The sequence below is a fragment of the Orbicella faveolata genome, unplaced genomic scaffold, assembly GCF_042242905.1.
Source record: "Orbicella faveolata isolate gen_17 unplaced genomic scaffold, um_ofav_v1 contig_34, whole genome shotgun sequence".
NCBI lineage: Eukaryota > Metazoa > Cnidaria > Anthozoa > Scleractinia > Merulinidae > Orbicella > Orbicella faveolata.
Genome location: NW_028301563.1, coordinates 8,026,939 through 8,047,833, shown reverse-complemented (window position 1 = coordinate 8,047,833; position 20,895 = coordinate 8,026,939). Strand labels below are relative to the sequence as shown.

Here is a 20,895-nt window from a genome sequence, read left to right as displayed (position 1 = left end):
TCGCGAAAGGGTTTTGAGAGAAACAGAGCACAGGGCTAGGGACAGATTGAGGTGGAGAGAAGAAGTTGCGGCCCTATATACCACGTGGTGAAGCGGACAGTTATTAGCTATGTACTTTACCCGACAGGTTGATGCCGTTGCCCGGAGTGTGGCCGTCACCATGTCAAGGGTGCGAGTTGGGGCGTTTAATGTATGTGTGAACCGGTACAGTCAGTCAGCCATTTACCAAATGCCTGGTTCTAAGATGAACCACATCACTGTAAACGTTCTACCACTATAAACCCTTTATCAGACACCCCCATAGAACGAAGAGGATTCAAGTAATTTAGTTTTCACCTGCAATCATGGACAAAAGTCTTGAGACAAATTTGCGCTCTTGGCGCTTTTGCACGCGAGCGAGAACAACTTCACCTGCTTAGCCTCTCCCCCCACCCTACCTACAATGTGTAATTTCGCCTGAGTTTTAACATTGTATTTAGCATGGAGGAGAGAATAGCCACGCCTCTTTAAAAGAATTGCAGTGCTTTTTCAAACTTCAGTGAAAAATATAAAAGAGAAACACAGACAAGCACGTTGAATTACATCAATATCCCAAGGGCTTTTTTCCACCATTGCAGTTCTTGATTTGTTTTATTACGGTTTTCAGTCTGATAATTTATGGATTTTAAAAAGATATATTACACTGGTTACAAAACGAGCACACGATTCAAAGAGCAAAAAGAACTACCCCCCCCCCCCCCTCCCGAAGAACAAACAAACAAACAAAAACGAACAAAAGAAAAAAGCCTGGGAACCTTTCTCGCAATTTGAAAACCGGTGACAACGTAGACAGCAAGAAGAGAATCTCTCAATGGAGTCGAAGTTAAAAATTACATTTTACAGTCTTGTTAATGTAAAATTATAACTACATCAGTGATTGACCGGGAGTGGCTCTGCGAGGTACCAGAATTTCCCTTATTTTCCTAAATTCTTGGTTTCAGACCTCGCACCAGTTGACCGCGTACTTAAATTTTATTACGGCCGCCACACAACACAAAATACGAGTGCTGAAGATAAGCTTACATTTCTTTCCAAATCTTAAATTTGCTAACCCTGAGAAAAAAGATTACGGCCCATCCGATTGATACGGTGTTGTCGTTTTAATTTGGTATACAGTGAAAAAACATCGTCACCGAGTAAATGCTCTTAGAGCGTCTAGTAACATGTAATGAGGGTAAAACTGAATTAACTTGACAAAAAAAAAGAAGAAAAAAAAAAAAAAGAAAGAAAGAAAGAAAACGAAAGACACCAAGACTTTTTGTTTAGAATAAGTGCTAATAAGTGGCCTGTAATGGATTTAAAAAATAACCCTTAACTGTCAACTCAAAAGTTAACTTAGCACATACATCTAGGTTCGTGACACTAGAAGCTGTGAATATGATATGTTTTAGAGAATAGTATTTACATGTAAATCTGTTCACTTAGAGGCTGAAATAATGTATTTAAAACCTGAAAAATCTGACTCAACTATTCCTGTTTTTCCTGGAACTCTACAGATTATTTTATGGTGGCTTCATTATCAAAAATGTTTGCTGCCACTGCAGCATATCCCTATCAAGTGGTCAGGTCAAGGCTTCAGGTAAGGACTGTGCAGGGTTTGTTTGATGTCGTTCAAAATGGTGCAGCACTTCCCATGTAAAGCTTTTCAGATCAGAGGGCGTTGCAAGAGTAGTGGGTCATGGAATACATTGCATGACTTTGTATGCATGACTAGTAACCAGTGTACAATCCCGGACAAAAAAGTTGGGACACGAGGCAAGTTCTCCCTTCCCACCACTTACGATGTTGATAATCAGGTGATTTTGTCCCTTTTGATTGAGAAAAACGCGACATTTGCCAACATTGATCAGGGGGGATGGGGAATACGTGATCCAGCTCAGCTGTCCCAACGTAAACTACGTTTGTCTGGGATATGATATGTCTGGGATTCTTTGATGTCGTTCAAAATGGTTCAGCACTTCCCATGTAAAGCTTTTCAGACCAGAGGGCGTTGCAAGAGCAGTGGGCCATGGAATCCATTGCATGACTTTGTATGCATGACTCGTAACCAGTCTACAATCCCAGACAAAAAAGTTGGGACACGAAGCAAGTTCTCCCTTCCCACCACTTACAATGTTGATAATCAGGTGATTTTGTCCCTTTTTGTTGAGAAAAACGCGACATTTGTCAACATTGATTAGGGAGGATGGGGAATACGTGATCCAGCTCAGCTGTCCCAACTACGTTTGTCCGGGATTGTCTGAAAGAGATATGCGAAGAATTTTCTAGTAAAGGTAACGCCAACGATTGTCATGGCGTCACAATATTTTAGAGTTTTGATTTCGGGTCAATGACGTACACTTTGTCTCTGTAAATTGGACAGAACTTTTCTACGTCAATCTGGATTAAGCCTCGGTGCAGATATTCGTGGAATATAACTCGTAACCGCCTGTAATAGAACGAAATTTGCGATCTGCTTCAAGTAAAATGGGATTTAGAGCTCTTGTCTATTATTTAGGACATTTTCCAGGATTATTAATTCGCGAAGTAGCAGATCTTTGTGTTGTTTCACGGAATAGTGTTAAATAAGTTGATCGAAGCTTACCCGTGTACAGTGTTCAGATATGTCACGATTACACGCGACACAACAACTTCCGGGTTCCATGCATTTAATTAACGCGCACGAATAACCAACAACGGTTAACTATTTGAAAGTCAGCGTTTTGCAACCTAACCTTCGCTGATCTTCCCAATTGGCAGAAGGTACACAAATTTCTTACTTCACATCATTTGAAATACAGGATGGAAGCAATTTGGTGGCAAAATAGTAGAGTTTGACACTTGAAATATGATCATCCATTTGCCGGAGACTAAGTTAACTACACGTCTACCCTTCCTATCTTAATTGAACGGTTAACCATATAAACCTTCTCGCAAAGCTCTGTTTTGCTAGTTCTTGATCCCAAACAATGTTAAATAGTTTTTAGTAATTCCTATGAAGCGGAAAAAGGTATAATTCGAATGACACGAAGCAGTTTGGAACCAAAATGTTTTACCCGGTGACACTTCCAAAGCCGAGAACACACCTCGCTTTATACGCGTTCCGGTATTGGAGAGGAAAACGAAGAGAGACATGCCTAATTTAATCGCGTTTAGGTAGCAGCAACGCTTTATTGCTGTCCACTGATAAACTCCGCGAGACAGCAAGGACAAGGCGAAAATATTCACTTGCTCGGTGCACACTGTTTCAGCCGAATTTACATCATTTCTGTTTCGCGCGAATCAACCACCCCTCTAAAGAAGTAGACAAGATGATTTTTTCAGTGCAGGGATTAGAAACATCCTTTTGAACACAATATCTTGCGCATAGTTGGATTTGAGGGGCGGACAAGTGAGTCATTTGCTCCTTGAGAAGCAATTGAGGTTTATTTTACGGACTTATCGATCGCCTACCGTAGAAGGTCATTTAAAAATATGACTTTACGATTTTTGGCGCCTACCCAGGTAAAACATGTCGTTGCATGCTGTTTCTTTTTAGTAGCGCTCGTTAGCTGTACCCGCGAGATAGTACAACTACCCCTTTTCTCCAACTTGTTTTACAGCGAGTGGTTTGACATTCTTTAAATTCTTCTTTCAGACAATTCCAGACAAAAACGTTGGGACACAAAGCAAGTTCTCCCTTCCCCCCTCCCCCTCTCCCCCGCCCCTCATTCACTTACAATGTTGATAATCAGGTGATTTTGTCCCTTTTTTGTTGAGAAAAACGCGACATTTTCCAGCATTGATTAGGGGAGATGGGGGATACGTGATCTTGTGCAACTGTCCCAACTACTTTTGTCAGGGATTGCAGAAGAGGTTAACAAGCGAGACAAGGTAACCTAGCACTGTGTGGTGTTCAACTGTTAAACGAGGCTATTTGAGCTGCATGTACAGTAAAATCATTGCATTTTTTAGCTGTTTGTCCCTCGCTTATTGTAATTTAATGTTCAGGCTTTTAAAGTAAATGCTGGTAAAGTAAGGAGGGGTTGGAGGTGGGCGGGGACTCCCATTTGATTTCAAAAGGTCAGGGATGCTCGTCGTCTCGCTTAGGGGTGTAAATCTCGGATTTTGGTCTCACTTAGGATGTTCACACTACTTTTTGCCGTCAGAGTATCTTTTTGGGTGCACTCTCGAGAAGAAATAAAAACAAAAAAGTAACAAGAAATATGCTCTCATTTCCGTTTTAAATGGTATTCTTTGTCGGTCGAATAAAGCTCGAGCCACGCGTCATGGGAAGAACAGACCTTATTTTAAAGAATAGATTCAAAAGATGGCGGTGTTGGCTGAGGGGAGGGCCCTATGTTAAGTCACGATACCTGAACTGAACTATTGCAATTGTCAATTTTCTAATGTTAAGAATCATTGCACAATGGCCGAGTACAAAGGAGCAGTGGACATAGTACGAAAAACGTTCAGGTGAGTCCAGTCAAGATCTCTCACTCAGCGAGAAACAATGAAATTAAATGGCTAATGGTTATTTTGTTCGACTTAAGCTAACAGTGGATGTCTGTTGACTGTCTTTAAGTTGTAATCTCCTCTAAAAAATTAATTGTTGAGCAGTGTGGCTAGGGACGTCTTCAGTAGAACAACTAGGAAAGGGGCTCCTCTCTTGCCCCTCACGCCTGAAAAGATATAAGGCCCAGGGGGCTGAAAGTTCTTCCTCTCCCTCCTCCCCCCCCCCCCCCCTTCCCCTCCTCCGTTCTCCGTTATTGGAGCCAGAAAGGGTCCATCCTTACTTCGGATCCTAAGCGGGCAAGAGAGGTCCATCTTAACTTCGCTTTTCCATTGATCACGTCGTCTGTGTTAATAGATCAGTAGTGCGTACATGTAGTTAATGAAATTTTCGGCGCTATCAGATGCGACTTGAGTTAAAAGTTCCTGAATTTCCAAATCCAGGCAAATGGTACGGAAATGTTCTACCAAAGTCTCTGGAAATTCCGAGAATCGTTAAATTTTCGAAGAGCGAACCAGCATTCAACTAAGAAATTCGAAAAAAATTCTGCGTGCAAAATAAAATGGAACGGAAATCCACGGGGAGAAACTCGACAAAATTTGGCCATACCATAGTCTGGAAATTATGAAAAATGCTGTTCCACTCGGGAATTGCCAGTTTGGAAATTCAAACCGAAATTGTGGATGTAGTGGAAAGCACGCTCCATTAAAATGCATTTATACAACCGACACTCTCCGGGGGGTACTCCCTTACATGAGCTATATAGATACGTGCGGCCCCAAAGGGTATGGTTTTTCAGCCGTTTTGGTCATAAATAGGATATCGATTTAAGCTGATTTTGGTCATTTTGGTTATAAATAGGGTGTGGTTTTTGCACTCTAACCTTGATATGGGTATGTTTTTAAGAAGAAGCCACTTTTTCATCATTATCGAAAAGAAAATTAACAAAAGCCCTTCACAAATTATGTTTACAGTAATTTAACATTGGTCTGAACTAGGAAACTAATTAATACGCAGGTCTGAAACAGGGTTTTAAGTTAAGGGTCAGGTCATAAATAGGGTTTCGATTTTTGATCAGGTCATAAATAGGGTAGCGAATATTGCAGAATTTGGTCATAAATATATAGGGTAAGGGTTTTGGGAAGCGGGCCGCACACCCCCACCCAATTTTTCTGGGAGTACCCCTCTCCCCCCTCCCCCCCCCCCCCCCTCGGGGGGCGACACCTTTTAGAAGTAGAGAATTATTAGTATTACTTGTCAGAATCAGCAGAGGGACGCTTTTTCAAACCCAGCAGGTGTCTTAAGCTTGACTGGGTAATGCGAGGCGTGTCACTGTAGTTATATCATTGTCGTCTTAACGTAGCATCTTCCTTCGTGTTCCATTTCAAAATTATAGATACGAAGGGGTGAAAGGATTTTACAAGGGACTGGTTCCTAATGCTCTAAGGTAAGATGACTTTTTGACATATCCAATAATCCCAAATTACCACAATTACCACAAAGTCTGAAAACATGCATTCTTGTTTGCGTTTCCCCGCGTTGTTGTCAAATCCCAGTAATAGGGACCAGGATTGCAGTTTTGGTCACTCTTGCTGGCGTGACGGTATCTGTGATTTGTTATTTACATCTGCGACTCGTATTCAGGAATTGCTGTGCAGTTCAAATCGTGAGCCGCAATGTTTACTGCCTGTCGTGTAGCCTTGCATAACTCAAATAATATACTAGCTGTAAGGTGCGCAACAAAATTGAATTAAAGTAGCACTCAGGTGATAAAGCTTGCGTAATCGCCTGATCCCAAAACCCTAAAACCCAGCGAGCTGCGGGTTAGAGGTAATTAAAGCATTCACAGACCTTCAGATATAAACTAGTGCTCATAAAATTTTAAAATAGAAAAGCTCAGATCCATGCTTAACAACTGTCTAACCAACCTTACAACCAAAGACTCAATAAACTAGTCTTAAGCGACACACGTGTATTTCATACCAACAGAAAAAATATTTACTTTCTCTTTCACTGTCACGTACAGTTTAGTTCCTCCGAATGACAAATGCATTAATTCCTACTTCTAAGGTTTCATTTACCGATTTTGTTTTGTTTTGTTTTGTTTTGTTTTGTTTTTTTGGGAAAAAGCAGCATGTTTGGTAATCTCAATGCCTTGCGTTGAAGTCCTCTATGTTGCTACATGTTATACTCGATTTGTTCTTGGTAGTCGCGAAATAATTTGTGAAGAGGTAGTTATTACCTCTTCACACTTTGTAAATAGGCAACCGGTCAGCCTGCTGCTAGTCGCAGTACAGCGTGCATGTTAGGCTTTTGTAGAGCACCATGGAACAGATATGCAAAAATTTCTACATTACTCGGGTGTCCGTATTAACCGGGTTCTCATAATAGACTTAGCGAACACATGTTTTTTTGATGTGTAAATAAATCATAACTTTATTTCACAGTGCTGATGTATTTAGCTTAACAGAGCTAATTGAGGACGCTCTAAATTACAATTTATTGTAACAGAAAAAAATGGCAAAAAGTATTGAGTATAAACCTATCTTATCTAGAATTATATACATAAGAATTTACTGAATTAAAATCTACTTCCAAAATATCTATTTAATATATGTAACTGAAGAACAAATATACAAATGTCTCGCATTCAATTTAAAGTTCCCTTGTCAAGTGCAAGAGCGTCAATACTCATTTATTATCGTAAGTTTAGTGAAATTAGAAGCTTTCATTTTCTAACACATTAGAATTGGTGCATAATTATGAAAGTCTGCAGTGCTCAGATAACCAGTGTCTGTAAAACGCGGTCAACTTTGTATATGAACTTGTCACTTGGTATACAGAAAATGTCCGTTGTCGCTATTAAGCGGTCTCTTTATCTTATCTCCTTATCTCCTTGTCATTATTATTGACAGCAGCGGGAAAAAAAAAAACAACAACAACTTAGTTGAGGTTTGACTGAGCTTCAGAGTTCGCGTGCTTTTTAAAGGCGCAATAATTCAACGATTCATTCACTTGACGTGGTTAACAATGTTTGAAACAAAAACACCAGTGAAAGAAAGAGCAAAAATAATTAAATGTTACAAGCAAACACAGACAACAAAGCAGCAAGATGGAAAAGGAAATAAAAACAAAACAAACAAACAAACAAACAAACAAACAAAGGAAAGAAGCAAACATTAAAACAAGATATCAAGCATGCAGACTAGGAAACAGACATCAAAAGAAGCAAACGAACAAATAAGCAAAGTAACAAACATAAACGAACAAACAAACACACAAACACGAAAACTAGGAAACACGAAAAAAAAAAGATATTACCAACAAACAAGCCAGCTCGAAACTAAATTGTGAAGTCAATAAACAATCAAAGAAGCAACTAGCAACTGTCTGTCCTTATTATTAATAATTTTTTGTTTTTGTTTTTCAGAGTGACTCCAGCTTGTGCGCTTACTTTCATGGTGTAAGAAAACGTGATTCACGCTCTAATGCCGTCCAGTTAGCATCGAGGGAATTAATAATGAAACAAAAAAATGCCCGAGCAGTCTGAACGATGTTCTTTATACCTCAAATGTTCCAACTGGACCCTTGGTTTGAGGAAAAGGATTTAGTTGGAAGTGGCCATCGTTCAGGAAAAATCTAGAAATGGGTGCATACCTTTTTACCGCATTGTGAATATTAGAGAACAGCTACAAATGATAAGAAAAGAGGTGAAAAACTCTCAAGAGACATTGTAATGGAGCTGGAATTTCGTCCGGTTTGACGCATGTTCTTATTGGTCGTTCCTTGGTTACGCGCTTGATTAACAACTTGAGTCTGGTATGGTCGACTCAGGCTGAATGTTATCAATCTTGACATTGAACGATCTTTGGAATGCCTCTAAATTAGTATTATTAGTAAAGTGTTGTACATGATATACTTCATTCCGCGCGACATCACTCGAGTGAGAGTGGAGTCACGTGTGCTATAGTACTACAGTTGTATAGCAAGAATACAATTGGTAATAAAAAGAAAATCCGTTAAAAAAAATCATGTGCAGCTTGCAGTCTCTCCTTCCAAAACGCAAGAACGACAGAGAACAAACAGAAAAATCTAGCTGTAAAGAAGATATTTTGACCGAAAATTGTTAACGTCGTGCCCCTCAACCCCCATGATTTCTACAACATGAAACAATCTGTGTAGGAATACTAGTACTTGTAAGGCCCAACATTGAGGTATCACCCCATAATATAATATTGTCTTTAATAAGCCTTTTTCGCTTGGGCGGTTTGTTTTCCCATAACAGACCACGTGACATTCTCTGGAGAATTGTTCTTTTATCCATCTAAAAATTATGTATTCACATACACGGGACAATTTGAAAATTTGAAAGGAAGAATTTTCAAGAGTATCATCACATGGTCTGAAATGAGGCAAGAAGCCGCCCAGTCGTAAAAGGTCTAATGCTAAGCAAATTCCTTCTCTAGTTCCATTTGCTTGTTTTTCGGGTTCCCGGGCCTGTTAGTAATCGCAAAGAAAAAAAGACCAATGAAAGTAAACGTATAGAGCTGTCACGCAATGTCTAGGTTTTACAGTAACGTCATTTGTAACTGGATTAGTCAGTACTGCAGTAACGGGCGGGACAGTTCCATGGGTGAACCAACTTGTAGATGTAGTAGGAGCTGCAGTTCTTTACTTGAATGGGGAAGAATATGTCACAACAGGCAGACTTATAAATACAGACGTTTCTTGTGACTTTACCCTCAGCCACTGTAGGATGACTACCATTCAACCAGATAGGATAGGCTGCATCACAACGGTTCGTCGGTAGACATATGGTCGCCATTTTTGTGCCTGCAGCTCCTTGGAAGCGATACCAGCCATTGAGTGTTTTGTCACATTTCTGGTTTACTGTTACGTAGTCATATTTTCTTTCTGCATCGGACAGACTTTTGTAATTTTGCCAGTGACATACATCAACTAAAGGAAATAGACAAATGTGTAAATAAATATGTGATAAACAGAAAAACATTGGAACAATTGCGAAAAAGTGACACAATGAAATACGTAATTAAGAATTGATTCATCCTTTAGCGTGCATAATAGGGTTGCTCGATGCGCAGTCAAGAGAAACTTTAGCGCATTTAATGCTCTCCGATTTTTCGTTGAACGTATGAAATACATAAAAGAACTAAATTTCCATGGGTGTAAATCACGTGAAACAGCAAGAGATGTACTAATAGAACATTTTCGTATTCTCGGTATTGCACTGGAACGGCAATCATGGACAAATTGCATGTGTTGGAAAATTTGCCAGAACATGAACTTATAACCGTTATATCTACAGAATGAGTGTCAGCCTCATTCCCCTTTCCATGTTGGAAAATGGTATAATGCAAACTTGTGTTGGACTTAAGTGTTATGTCAACATTACACATGGGGTAGGGAGGGGCAAAACGCGAAAAGAATGACGATTTCTAACGCTTGTGACCATGGTTGTAGCTTGCAATGGAGGCTCGTGTGGGGGAATATCATCAAAAGGAGATTAAAGTCATTTGCATTTGAAAATACTCCCCGCCTTAGCCGCAGTCGCAAGCTACAATCATGGACAAAAGTCTTGGCACAAATTTGCTCTTTTGGCGCTTTTGCTCACACGCCAGAGGCAAATACAACTTCACCTGCCTAACCTCGCCCCCCACCTCCCATACAATGTTGAAAACTAGTACCTGCAATTTTACCTGATTTTCAACATTGTGTTGGGTGGGAAGGGGGAACAGCAACGCGTTTTTAAAGGATATAGCAGCGTTTTTTTTTTTGTTTTGTTTTGTTTTTGTTTTTGTTTTTGTTTTTTTTCTGTCAAACGTCAGTTCTAAAACACAAATAATTCGTTATATTACATACGTGTCCCATGGACTTTTGTCAACGATTGTAGTTCCAGTCCAACATCGAGAATACGAAAATTAGGTGTGTCTTACACATAATGGGGGATGGAGCGGATAGCAACTCCTTACGGACAGGTTGTAACTAATTTTAAGCAACGTAAGGATACTCATGTTATGAACCAAATTATATTGCACCTTCACAGATTGCACCGTTCTTTACGAATCCATCTTTGCACTTGCAATAGTACGATCCATGCGTATTACTGCACACAGAGTTAGCAACGGCAGCACATGGGTCGTTCTGGGCATCACACTCATCGATATCTAGGAGATAGAATGTGATATAATTATTATATTTAAGCCAACGGTCAAATATGTGATTTTTTCCGCCGGTTTTCTAACCCATCGGTTTTTGAAACTGACTCTGTGTGTTAAGCATTGTGAGTCATGCTCTGCTATTTTTCCTCACTCGTACCCCGACCGTAGTGCAAGGGAGGAGTAGGTGGACAGAAGCACCCTCTGGGTTTTCGTTGTAGTAAGACATGGAAAGTCATTTTTAGCATAATAATATCTCTTGGCTTGCTTAAAAGTTCCTACAAGATAAGATGTTTTTTTTGTTTCTCTTGTTACGACTGAAGATATCTTTTATACCTACCGCCTTCGCAGTTTTCGCCCTCAAAACCAGGACTGCACACACATCGATATTTCTTACTTGTAAAACCGGACAGACAAGTTGCGTTGTTTTGGCACTTCTCCTGGGGCTTTCCACAATGATTCTAAATCAAAGTAACAAAAATTAGCTAGCTTATTCTCACTAATTTTCGCGAGAATCTGGAAGCTGCATTTCGCGATTGCAGGAAACAAATTTCACAAGTACATTTAATTTCACAGCTTTCCCATTGTTTTAATCTCCCAGTTCCTTATCCGAGGATCCCGTTTCCCCAGAAGTAGCCTACAAATGGAAATTTTATGACTGTACTAAACAGGTTTTTGTGAATTTAGAAGCTAAAGATGACGGTGAATCGGAGGAAGAATTCTAATTAGTTGAAAGCAAGACCACATAAAGACTGGATATTTTCAAGGAAAAATAATCAGCCGATTACCAATGAACCCGCGACTAAACATCATTTAAAACTAGCCAAGGATTATTTCTTACATTATCTGGTATTAAAGTTCCCATATTTTTTCGCGCTCTCAGTTTTTTCGCGACTATTAATTTTCGTGATTTTTCCCGAATTTTACGACTCGCAAAAAACACTCGCGAAATTAACTACGGTAATAAATTTACGAAGTCGAGCAATTGCCTCATCAAGTGTTATTTGACCTTTGTCGACGTACTTTTGCGAAACTTAATGTATTTTTCTTAACATCAAATCCTGAAGTCGCGAAATTAAGAACGCGCAAGGTTAAGTACAGCTCTTCTTTACTTTTAAAACTGAGATTTTGTTACCCGACAAAAGGCGGAAGAAAATGGAGGTATTATTAAACAAAACCCGAGTGTGATCCAAGCCATTAAATTTCTGATAAAATACTGGGATATTTTGGACGTATCGCCTAATTCCAATGCAACCAAATTTACATAAAACCTATAACGACAACGACTCTTTAGCCTAAAGAGTATTTTGTTGCAGTACAGTATCTTATATCGATTGCAATATTCTAAAATTGATTGGCAGTTAGTTCGAGAGACTTTGTTCAGAAAGCTTCCGGTGATTATATTTCCTGCATGACTAGGACGATCCTACTCGTGTTTGAAACAAAAGAAGTCGCCTTTTAAATTTCTGTTCATCAACAGACTGCAATAATCAGTAAGAAAAAGGTTAAAAATCAGTTGGCCAAACTGTGTCAAGAGCCATGGGATTATTCGTTATATATGTATATACCAGTTGGATATGTATAGGTCAGTTTTATCCTGCAATTGTACTCTCTCGTTCATTTTCTTCGTTTAAACAACAGACTTTCGCCTCCCTCCACCCCCCCCCCCGTCCCTCCTCCTCGAAGCCCTTCCTCCCGGCAAAGATGACTTGCGTTCTCTTCTGAGGCCCCGCTTGTTGTTTCTGGCTTTAGGCCTGCTTGCTCTCATTGCCTGGCTGAGCCCGAAACGTTTGCGAGTGAGAGCTTCCGGTGGTAATATACAGTCTAAAAAAGTAATTGAGGGCGCAGAGTTAAAAATTTCGTAGTTGCTTACTTCGGCGCCACGATAGTAGTAAAGCTTGTCGTCCTTCAGATCGCTGTCATGCTCCAAGTGAGTGGAGTTATTCAACTCACATTTATGTGTTCCGTCAGGATCTTTGTTCCTAATATTAAGACTGACACAGTTTGCATCTAGGTAGCAACGGTATTCACACTCGTCCAAGTCCTTGACAGTCATGGTTTTTATCGAGTGGTTCACTAAACGTTTCTCAGCATAGAAATAGTGGGTTGGAAAGTACAGCTCACGTCTTCCATCTGAAAAAATATAAACATGTTTACCTAGAGCTTATAATAAATAAAAGAAAATTTGAAACAGGCTTTTATAATTAAAGTCTGAAACAAAAATACATAGTCAAACATTTAAAAAGAACAGAGTAATTTAGGAGTGCGTGATGCTGGCTTATGTTCCCGCCTAGTATCTCCCATCAACATGCAGTATATCTTTATTTCGCTTTACTCTCCACGCACAAGATTGATTTTTTTGCCAGACCTTTGTACAAACAAATCGGTGAAACTATAATTTCTAACCGGTTCGTTATTGTTGTGATACCAAATAAATATGGAATAACTTCTTTAACGGGGAGCTAAGAGTGTAGTCGCAATTTTCTTTCCCGCTTGCTAAGTCTTGTAAGGATCCATGACAACTACATGATTTATTTCAGAGTTCACCTTTCAGTGTCATCGCTTTTTTATGAAGAATTTACGAGGAAATGCGATAGTAAATTGAGAAATTTCAGTTTTTAGTGGACCAGATTAATTTTAGGTACTTTTCAGTCCCTTTTACATTTTCCTAAAGCTTAAGATATATAAACTAGGTGCCTTGAATAACACTGATAACATCTTATTTATGGGAACTAGATAAAATAAATTTCACAGTTCAAAAAAATAATGCAAACGCGGGTAAAATTATATCATTAGTTTCACTTCACCAGTACTTTCAAGTGTTTTTTCTCTATGTAGTTTGTTAGAAATAATTAATTTTTCAGAATAATTTTAAAACAGTCAAACAGAAGTTTGCAACACGATGTAAATAATCTCAGTACAAAGAGTTTGTTTACATGTTACTCGTACCTCAGGTGAATTCTTTCTTAAACATTCGACGCTGTTTCATTAATCGCTTACTTGTTGTTTAAATGGAATAACAAACTACCAATATTTTGAAGACTGGACACCTCGAAGTCATAATTTAGAAATATTTAGCAAAGAACGTAAAAAAGGTCTGAAACTTAAAATCGATTTTTTAAAGTGCGAGTGACGGTTTGCTTTTTAATCTTCCCCTTGTCGATATCAAATGTAAATTCTCCTATTTAAGCATCCCACATTTCTCAGTTACTGTCCTTGTGAGAATTTGGTGGTATGAATATGAATTTGGTGTTATGAATATCCACGGTGGTTTTGCCACCTGTCTATTAAGACACCATAATAATATTCTGACAATAGAGAGTGCTGATCAAGCTTTTTAAGTTTAGTTAAGGTTACAGTATACCTTCAGATCGGCAATTTTCTTCAAATTTGGATTTTTGGTTCAAAGTAATGGTCGAAGAGTAATCTCTGATTTCTGAAAACAAAATTGAAAAAGACTTTATATTGGCGGAGAAATGGAGGTTTTACGTTATGGCCGGAAGTAAAAGTTCCCTCTTGATTGACAGCCCTATAACGTGTACGCAATCAACCGAGACTACATTCGCGGGAATATTACCGATATGGATACCATGAATTGGTTGGCTACTCAGTTAATCAGCATTCTTAATCCAAACATTTTTCGTATTAGGTGTAATTCTATTAAGTTATAAGTAAACATGGACCACGGAAAACTCTGTTTACCAGTTCGAAAAAGCGAAGAACGAATGAAAGCACATCAATGAGTGAAGAGGAGAAAGTTGGCCTCGCGGATGAAGCTATAGCTATCGTATCAAGCGGACAAAAAGATCGAGTCAAGAGAAGAGAAAGGTTCTGTAAAAATTTGGGAATTCGACAGCGGTAACAGCGACGTTTACAGTGACTCTTTTGTTGAGCCCGATACCGATGAATCGTCCAACTCATTGAGATCCATGGGAATATTATCCATGCACATTTGCTCCACCGCGCTTTCTTTTGTTCAGTTTGTTCTCGTCGCCCAGCCACTCTAGCGTTCGTATCCTTTTTCGTCTTCCTCATTTTGCCAGACCAGCTTCAGGAAAAACCGAGCTACAGAAAAATTATCTCTCCGCCTTGAGCGCATTGCGAAACACAAGGGGTTTTTTGGAGATTTCACCGCGAGTTAATGGTAGTAAATTTTCCTTTCGCTGATTGGCTCAGTGATCTGAGAACCCAATTGAAGGCGTTTGTGGGTGGAGTTTGTTTGCGAAGGAAGAGATTTTTATTAACGCTGTTTTCTCGAATAAATTTTTTCGCTTGAAGCAGACACTTTAAAGAGTTACAACTCAAAGGGGATTTGTTTGATTGCCCTCAAATTTGGACAGTAGCTAGATTAACATATAAAAAACAAAAACGTGTCTGCGAATTGTTTATTTCGAAATATTTTTTCTCCGAGAGCATTTTTTGTACGATCGCTTCACATTTTTTAAATCCTGTTTCGAAAATGTTCTGTAACTTTTTATTGCAATTGAATGTGGCAAAACGCAGACACGCTTTTTTAGCGCTTTTTGCCCTGAAACCGAGAAAAAAAATAAATTGGCGAAAAACAAAATTCGCTTTGACTTGTATCTTCCAAAAGATGATTAGGACGCTCGCATTTAGTGGCCGTGAAAAAATCGGCAGTTCATTTTATTTCAAAATTTTTGGCATGGCTCGATAGCCAGCTCTATAAGCTTTAATTTGATATAGGGCTTGAGGTATCTACAGCTTAAACCGGACGCGCTACATCGCTTGGACGCGAGACACCCCTGAAGGTATACGGTAACCTTAAGAAAAAAAAAAAAAATAAATAATAGTTGTGGGACCCGAAATTTCGCTCTGTGGCAGAAGAATAAATCCTCCTCTCGAAGTATTAGCTTTTGTGGACTGAGAGGTCTGATCATGTCTTATGGAAAATTTCCGTGCTACAAGACTGAAATTAGGGTGACATGGAAATGGCTAATTAATACGAGACACGACGTCTATATTGGATTTGAATCATGAACTGTTTTTAGCTACAGTTTTAGTCAAAACGGTTTTGGTAGAGGGAAACTCATCCGGGTTTAAATCTTTTTACAAAACAATTCGCATTTAATTCGATAATAGTTTTACTATTGCGTCAAACCCCTGCAAACTTCTCGTTGGAATTTTCGCTTAAACAACCACTGGTAAGTGTATTGTTATTTTAAATTAGTGGTGGTAATCATCAGGATCACGGCCGTTTTAGTTATTACAAATGAAAAAAAAAAAAATTCTGTGTTCCTATGGATGTTATTCCATACTTATTTTCTTGTTACTTTCACGAGTGTTTCTGTAACTTGGTAGAGACGCTGGAGACGTTTGCTTCTTAAGTAGCTGACTATCCCCTGCTTTACGATCTTGAATTAAAGTTAATGTATGCTACAATGTTTTATTTTCCTTTTCGTTGGGGAAAAAAAATACGAGAAAACGACGAAAGATCATTCGTTCATTTCTATTATCAAAATATGAATTCTCTTTACTCGGGCCATCATAATGTCAACAGCTTTATATGCTGACAGTAGGTAATTTCCCAGAATGAAATGGTTATGAACAAAAATGCTTGTAGCATTTAATCACATCGCTTCTAAATCTACGGCTAATTGGAGATCATCAGCAAATGTGTTGGCCCCCGATTCAAACGGAAGACTTCAAACTAACCCTTGATCACGACCAGAAGTAGATAGGCCAGCTTAGATATCTCTTAATTTTCAAAATTGGACAGAATATTGTGACAATATCAATGGATTATATGCTTGATTTTCTTTATTCTCTTGACGTGTCCACCACTTGACAATATTAATACAGCATGGAGAAATATGGCGCCGACTCTGCGTAAGTCAGAATGGAAAGGATGTGATTCTCAATAATTATCAATAATCCTAATTTAACTGCCATCTTTAGCCCAACTGAAGAAACCTGAATAAGGATAGCATCTATAAAATACAAAGCAGGTAAAAAGGAAATTTTCAAACTCACCCTGCGCCCGAGTTGGACAAGGGATTACTGAAATCCATGACACGAGAACGAAAAGCACAGAAAAACTCATTCTTAACCTGCGGCGGACGTCTCCACTTAATAAGACCCAGATACAAGTCAATGCAGTATTGAATAAGCACCAGCGCTGTCTAAGCACCAGTGATGTCTGGTCGAATTAAGCTCCAACAAAAGCTAACAGCGACTAATGAAAGATGGCATTATTTGGCTCACAGTTAAAACAACGCTCAGAAAAAATCAATCATGTTACGTCTTCGCTTGACAGATTATTTAGTACATGTAAACTTCCCATTCTAATTGTGCATTTTTGATGAAGAAATAGAATTCGGTTATTCAATTAATTATTAATGTATATTTTATTTTGCCTACATGTAGGTTGGTTGAATATATTTGAAGGAGAGCCATTCTAGTTCTAGTTCGAAATAACCCACAAAGTTAAGCTAATTCACTGTCCTCAAGCGATTACAAAACGTATCTTTTTTGCAGTTTAACCTTAGATAGAAGAAAATAAATTTCTAAAATTCCGGTTCTCCATGTAAGAAATATGATTCTTTCTTAAACTAAGTGCAACGATGATTGATTTTCTGTTTCCCGCTATTTAGTCTCGCGTCAAGATTCTTTATTGGTATACTTTCACTTGTTTGAACGTTGTTATTGTGAACAGGACGGTCTATCAAGATTTTATTATATGGACATGAGTGTTTTACTGGAAAATACACCACTCGTAAAACTCATACGAAACTACATCCGGGACTCGAGTGGCGTATTTTCCATATCCTCACTAGTGAAGATATCGGTGATTTCACTGATATCAAGTTTGTCTCTTAAATTGTACTTAAATTCGTTGGTGTACGGTCGAAACATCTCCGGGTCTTCCTCGAAAGTCTTCGGCAATCTTTGGCAATCTTCGAGAATTTTCGGAGAATGCTCGGCAACGTTCGTGTAACCTTCGGAGAAGTTTTGGAGAATATTCGGAAATCTTCGGAAAGTGATCGAAAATCTTCAGAAAATCTTTAAAAACGCCGTCATTAGTATGTCTATATAATAAAAAAGAACATTACACGTTAGCTCGAATATATGAATTTTATGTTCTCATGGCAAGAACAATATCTCACCCGTTCGCTGCGCTCATTCGTGAGATATTGCTCTTGCCACTTGAACATAAAATTCATATCTTCTCGCCACCGTGTAATATCCTCTATGTAACCCTCGTTAATGATTTTTTTTCCGTTTTTTTCTTCCCACATGTTTTCCCTTCTACATTTTCCCTGAAACTATCCTTCGCTGCAATGAGAAGTCCTAGATGTTGAATACCACAGCAAGTTAAATGTTATTGAAAAGTAGGTGCTAAGACATCTATCAAGCCCATGACAAAGGACTTCCTGGTCAAAGCTTACACTTTCTCCGGATGTCTGAAAACTTTGCATATTTGGAATTTTGCTTCAAAATATCAAGGTTATGCTGATAGTTCCCAGACAGCACTTGTTCCCTTAAAATAATCCCAAATTATCCCTTGTCCCATGCTAATGACTGATTCTTTGTTCCCAAAAATCGTTTAGAGTCTTCAACAAGCAAAGAACGAGAAAGATAAAGGTGATAAAAAAAAAAAAAAAACCCAACAATTATTTTGCCTTAACATGTTATTAAAATTGAAGAAATTGTGATCATTATGCGACCAGTGTTTGTTCTCACATTTTGACATCGTCATTCCTAAAAGAGGTTATATTTCTATTTAAGGAAGACTCGCCAAAAGGGCTGTTTAAGAAACATTATTGTATGCGCAAACAAATTTACCAAAGAGCAGTTCTTAGAAGGATTACTTACCCAACAGATGTCTTTTGTCCGCCCACCACCGTGCATGTTACTCAAGCTAACTAACTATTCTTCCAGAGAAGACGTTCTTTTTCCACTTTGTGAACAATACGAGACAAGTATGCTAAACAAAAGCTCGTTGAAGTTTAATTTGAAAAAAAGATATAAAAATCGCTCGATATATGTACAGCACTAACACAAATTCGTTCGTTCAGTGACCTAAGCTAATCCCGCAATTATCGAAGAAACGTTTACTCAAGAATTAACGTTTACATGCCCATCTATACGACGTAGCTGTTCTAGAAGAAAAGTTTTCTCGGTCCGAAAGTTGAAGCGTTCAATTCAAGGAAGAAGCTTTCCAGGGAAATGGAATCGACTGCATGTCGCTAGCTATAATTCCGTAATTATGAAAAAAAAAAAAAAAAAAGAAAAGAAAGGAAAACGTTTTACTCAAAAACAATATGTTAACACCTACACGGAAAATATAGCACCTGCTCCAGTAGAGAAGTTTTCTCCTTCCTGAAAGTTGAGGAACTTGTAAAATGAAAAGATTAAACCTTTGGATAGACTAAAATATCGGCTCGTCCTTGATCATTGGATATTGATCAACTTTGTTCTCTACACGAGGAGCTGCGATTTGTATTTTATTTATTTATTTATTCATTCATTTTATTTAATTTTTTTTTTTTTTCGAGCGTTAGCGTTAAATCTTCAATAACGATCAGCACTATTTTTCTCCACATGTTTGAAATACTTATTAAGTAAGCATTCTGGTTAAGCGGTTTTAAGAGGATGACTACTGTAAGTGAAAATACAACTGCTGATATGCACGCACTTTCTCCCAACTGCTAAATGCGAAAATGTATGGAAACTACTTAGGCGAATAGCAAGGTTAAGTAAAAATGTTAAAAAAAACGTTTGCGCGTTGGCCAAATTTGAGAGAGAGTTATGAAATTTTTATTTCACCACGCTTCGCAAAGCATGCTTTACGAAGGCTTTACGAAGATCTCTAATGCTAATTTCATACTTTTCTATCGTTGTAGAATGAGACGACAAAAGCTTTTAACGATAATGCATTCAAAAGTCAATAATATTTATAATTTATAATCACTCTGCATCATTTAAGACTATTGTTTTTGGCCCAACACGTCCGCTCATGTTCAGACTTGCAGCATCTTCCGCAGGAAGAATATTGTTGTATGTTCTTGGGACGTACAATACCTAGAAAAACTGACCAATTATAACTTCGACGCAAATCACTTTACCTGCCGTAGAAAATGAGCCAATGAAGAAGATAAGGAACAAGGACGGAACATCCCACGTGCAAAATGCCATTCCGTTGACCAATGGAATAAAACCTTCGAAATGCAATTTGTTTACAACCAACGACGACTAACTTAGAGATATATTAGAAATAATACCAAGATATAAACATTTTAGTCGTGTGTTGTTTGAATATTCAATGATACGTCGGTTTTTTTACTAGCATTTTATGCTAAGGGAAATTTTGATTATTTTGGCAGGTTGTCAGGAAGTTAAAAAGTAGGCAAACAATTCCATAGCAACTATTCTCTTGAAATTTATCCGACATGATTCAGTTTTAACTTTGTCAATCGAACTGAGCCACTCTTGAAAGGGTTCCGCTAGGTTGGGTAAATTTGAAATGCCAAATGTTAACTAAGATAACATTTTTATCTTTCTTCAAACACAAAAATGCACTTGTATTTCGAATTTACGACTCGAATGTCACACAGCTCTGAATTAAGTGCGTGCTCTGGGGTATTGTTTTGACGTGTTTCTTAATATGTTGTGTATTTTGGAGAGCTCCCTAGAAAGCTAAGGAAGATAATTAAATATTATGACGTAGTGGATATAAAGATGTTTTAATTTGAGTTCCTCCCCAGATGGCAATCAACTTTTTATTTTTGCAGCATGAAAACACACCTGTTCTAAAATTCCTAAAAATGCAATATTTTGCAAAGAGAATATCTTGGTTTTTGTAGCTTCACTGAAAATTTACTCATCGTTATTTTACATATTAAATATTAAATGCGGTTTCCATTTTTAAATGTGTTTATATTGAATGATCTACTGACATAGTCAAACAGACGTTAAAAAATATTTTCATACCCGCTAAATAGCCTAAGTTACCCTAAGGAGTACGTTTAATTTTCCAAATTTGTGCATCATTAGGAATAAAACATTCTATTTACTACGATATACATATCGGTTTTAGCTTTTCTTTTTGGAAATTGCGGTCACTTTGACTTCCTGTTAGACAGTTTTCCACACAAGATTGGAAACATGATCACGTCTTTGAAATTAATGTCTATGTTGCTTTTTTTTTTCCTAATGGTTAATGCTGAAGTTGGCACGTTTTATAAATAT

At 38.1% G+C, this 20,895-nt stretch overlaps 1 protein-coding gene across 1 annotated transcript; it reads right to left on the bottom strand.

The window, feature by feature from the left end:
* Positions 1-8,377: 8,377 nt before the first annotated feature.
* Positions 8,378-20,404, bottom strand: LOC149104545 (uncharacterized). The gene is made up of 5 exons (XM_089271055.1): positions 19,773-20,404; positions 12,560-12,819; positions 11,027-11,147; positions 10,567-10,695; positions 8,378-9,469 (listed from the first exon to the last, which is right to left on the bottom strand). The coding sequence occupies exons 1-5, from the start codon at positions 19,840-19,842 to the stop codon at positions 9,105-9,107; spliced, it is 945 nt and encodes a 314-aa protein (XP_089127181.1). The 5' UTR covers positions 19,843-20,404; the 3' UTR covers positions 8,378-9,104.
* Between the last annotated feature and the right edge of the window lie 491 nt (positions 20,405-20,895).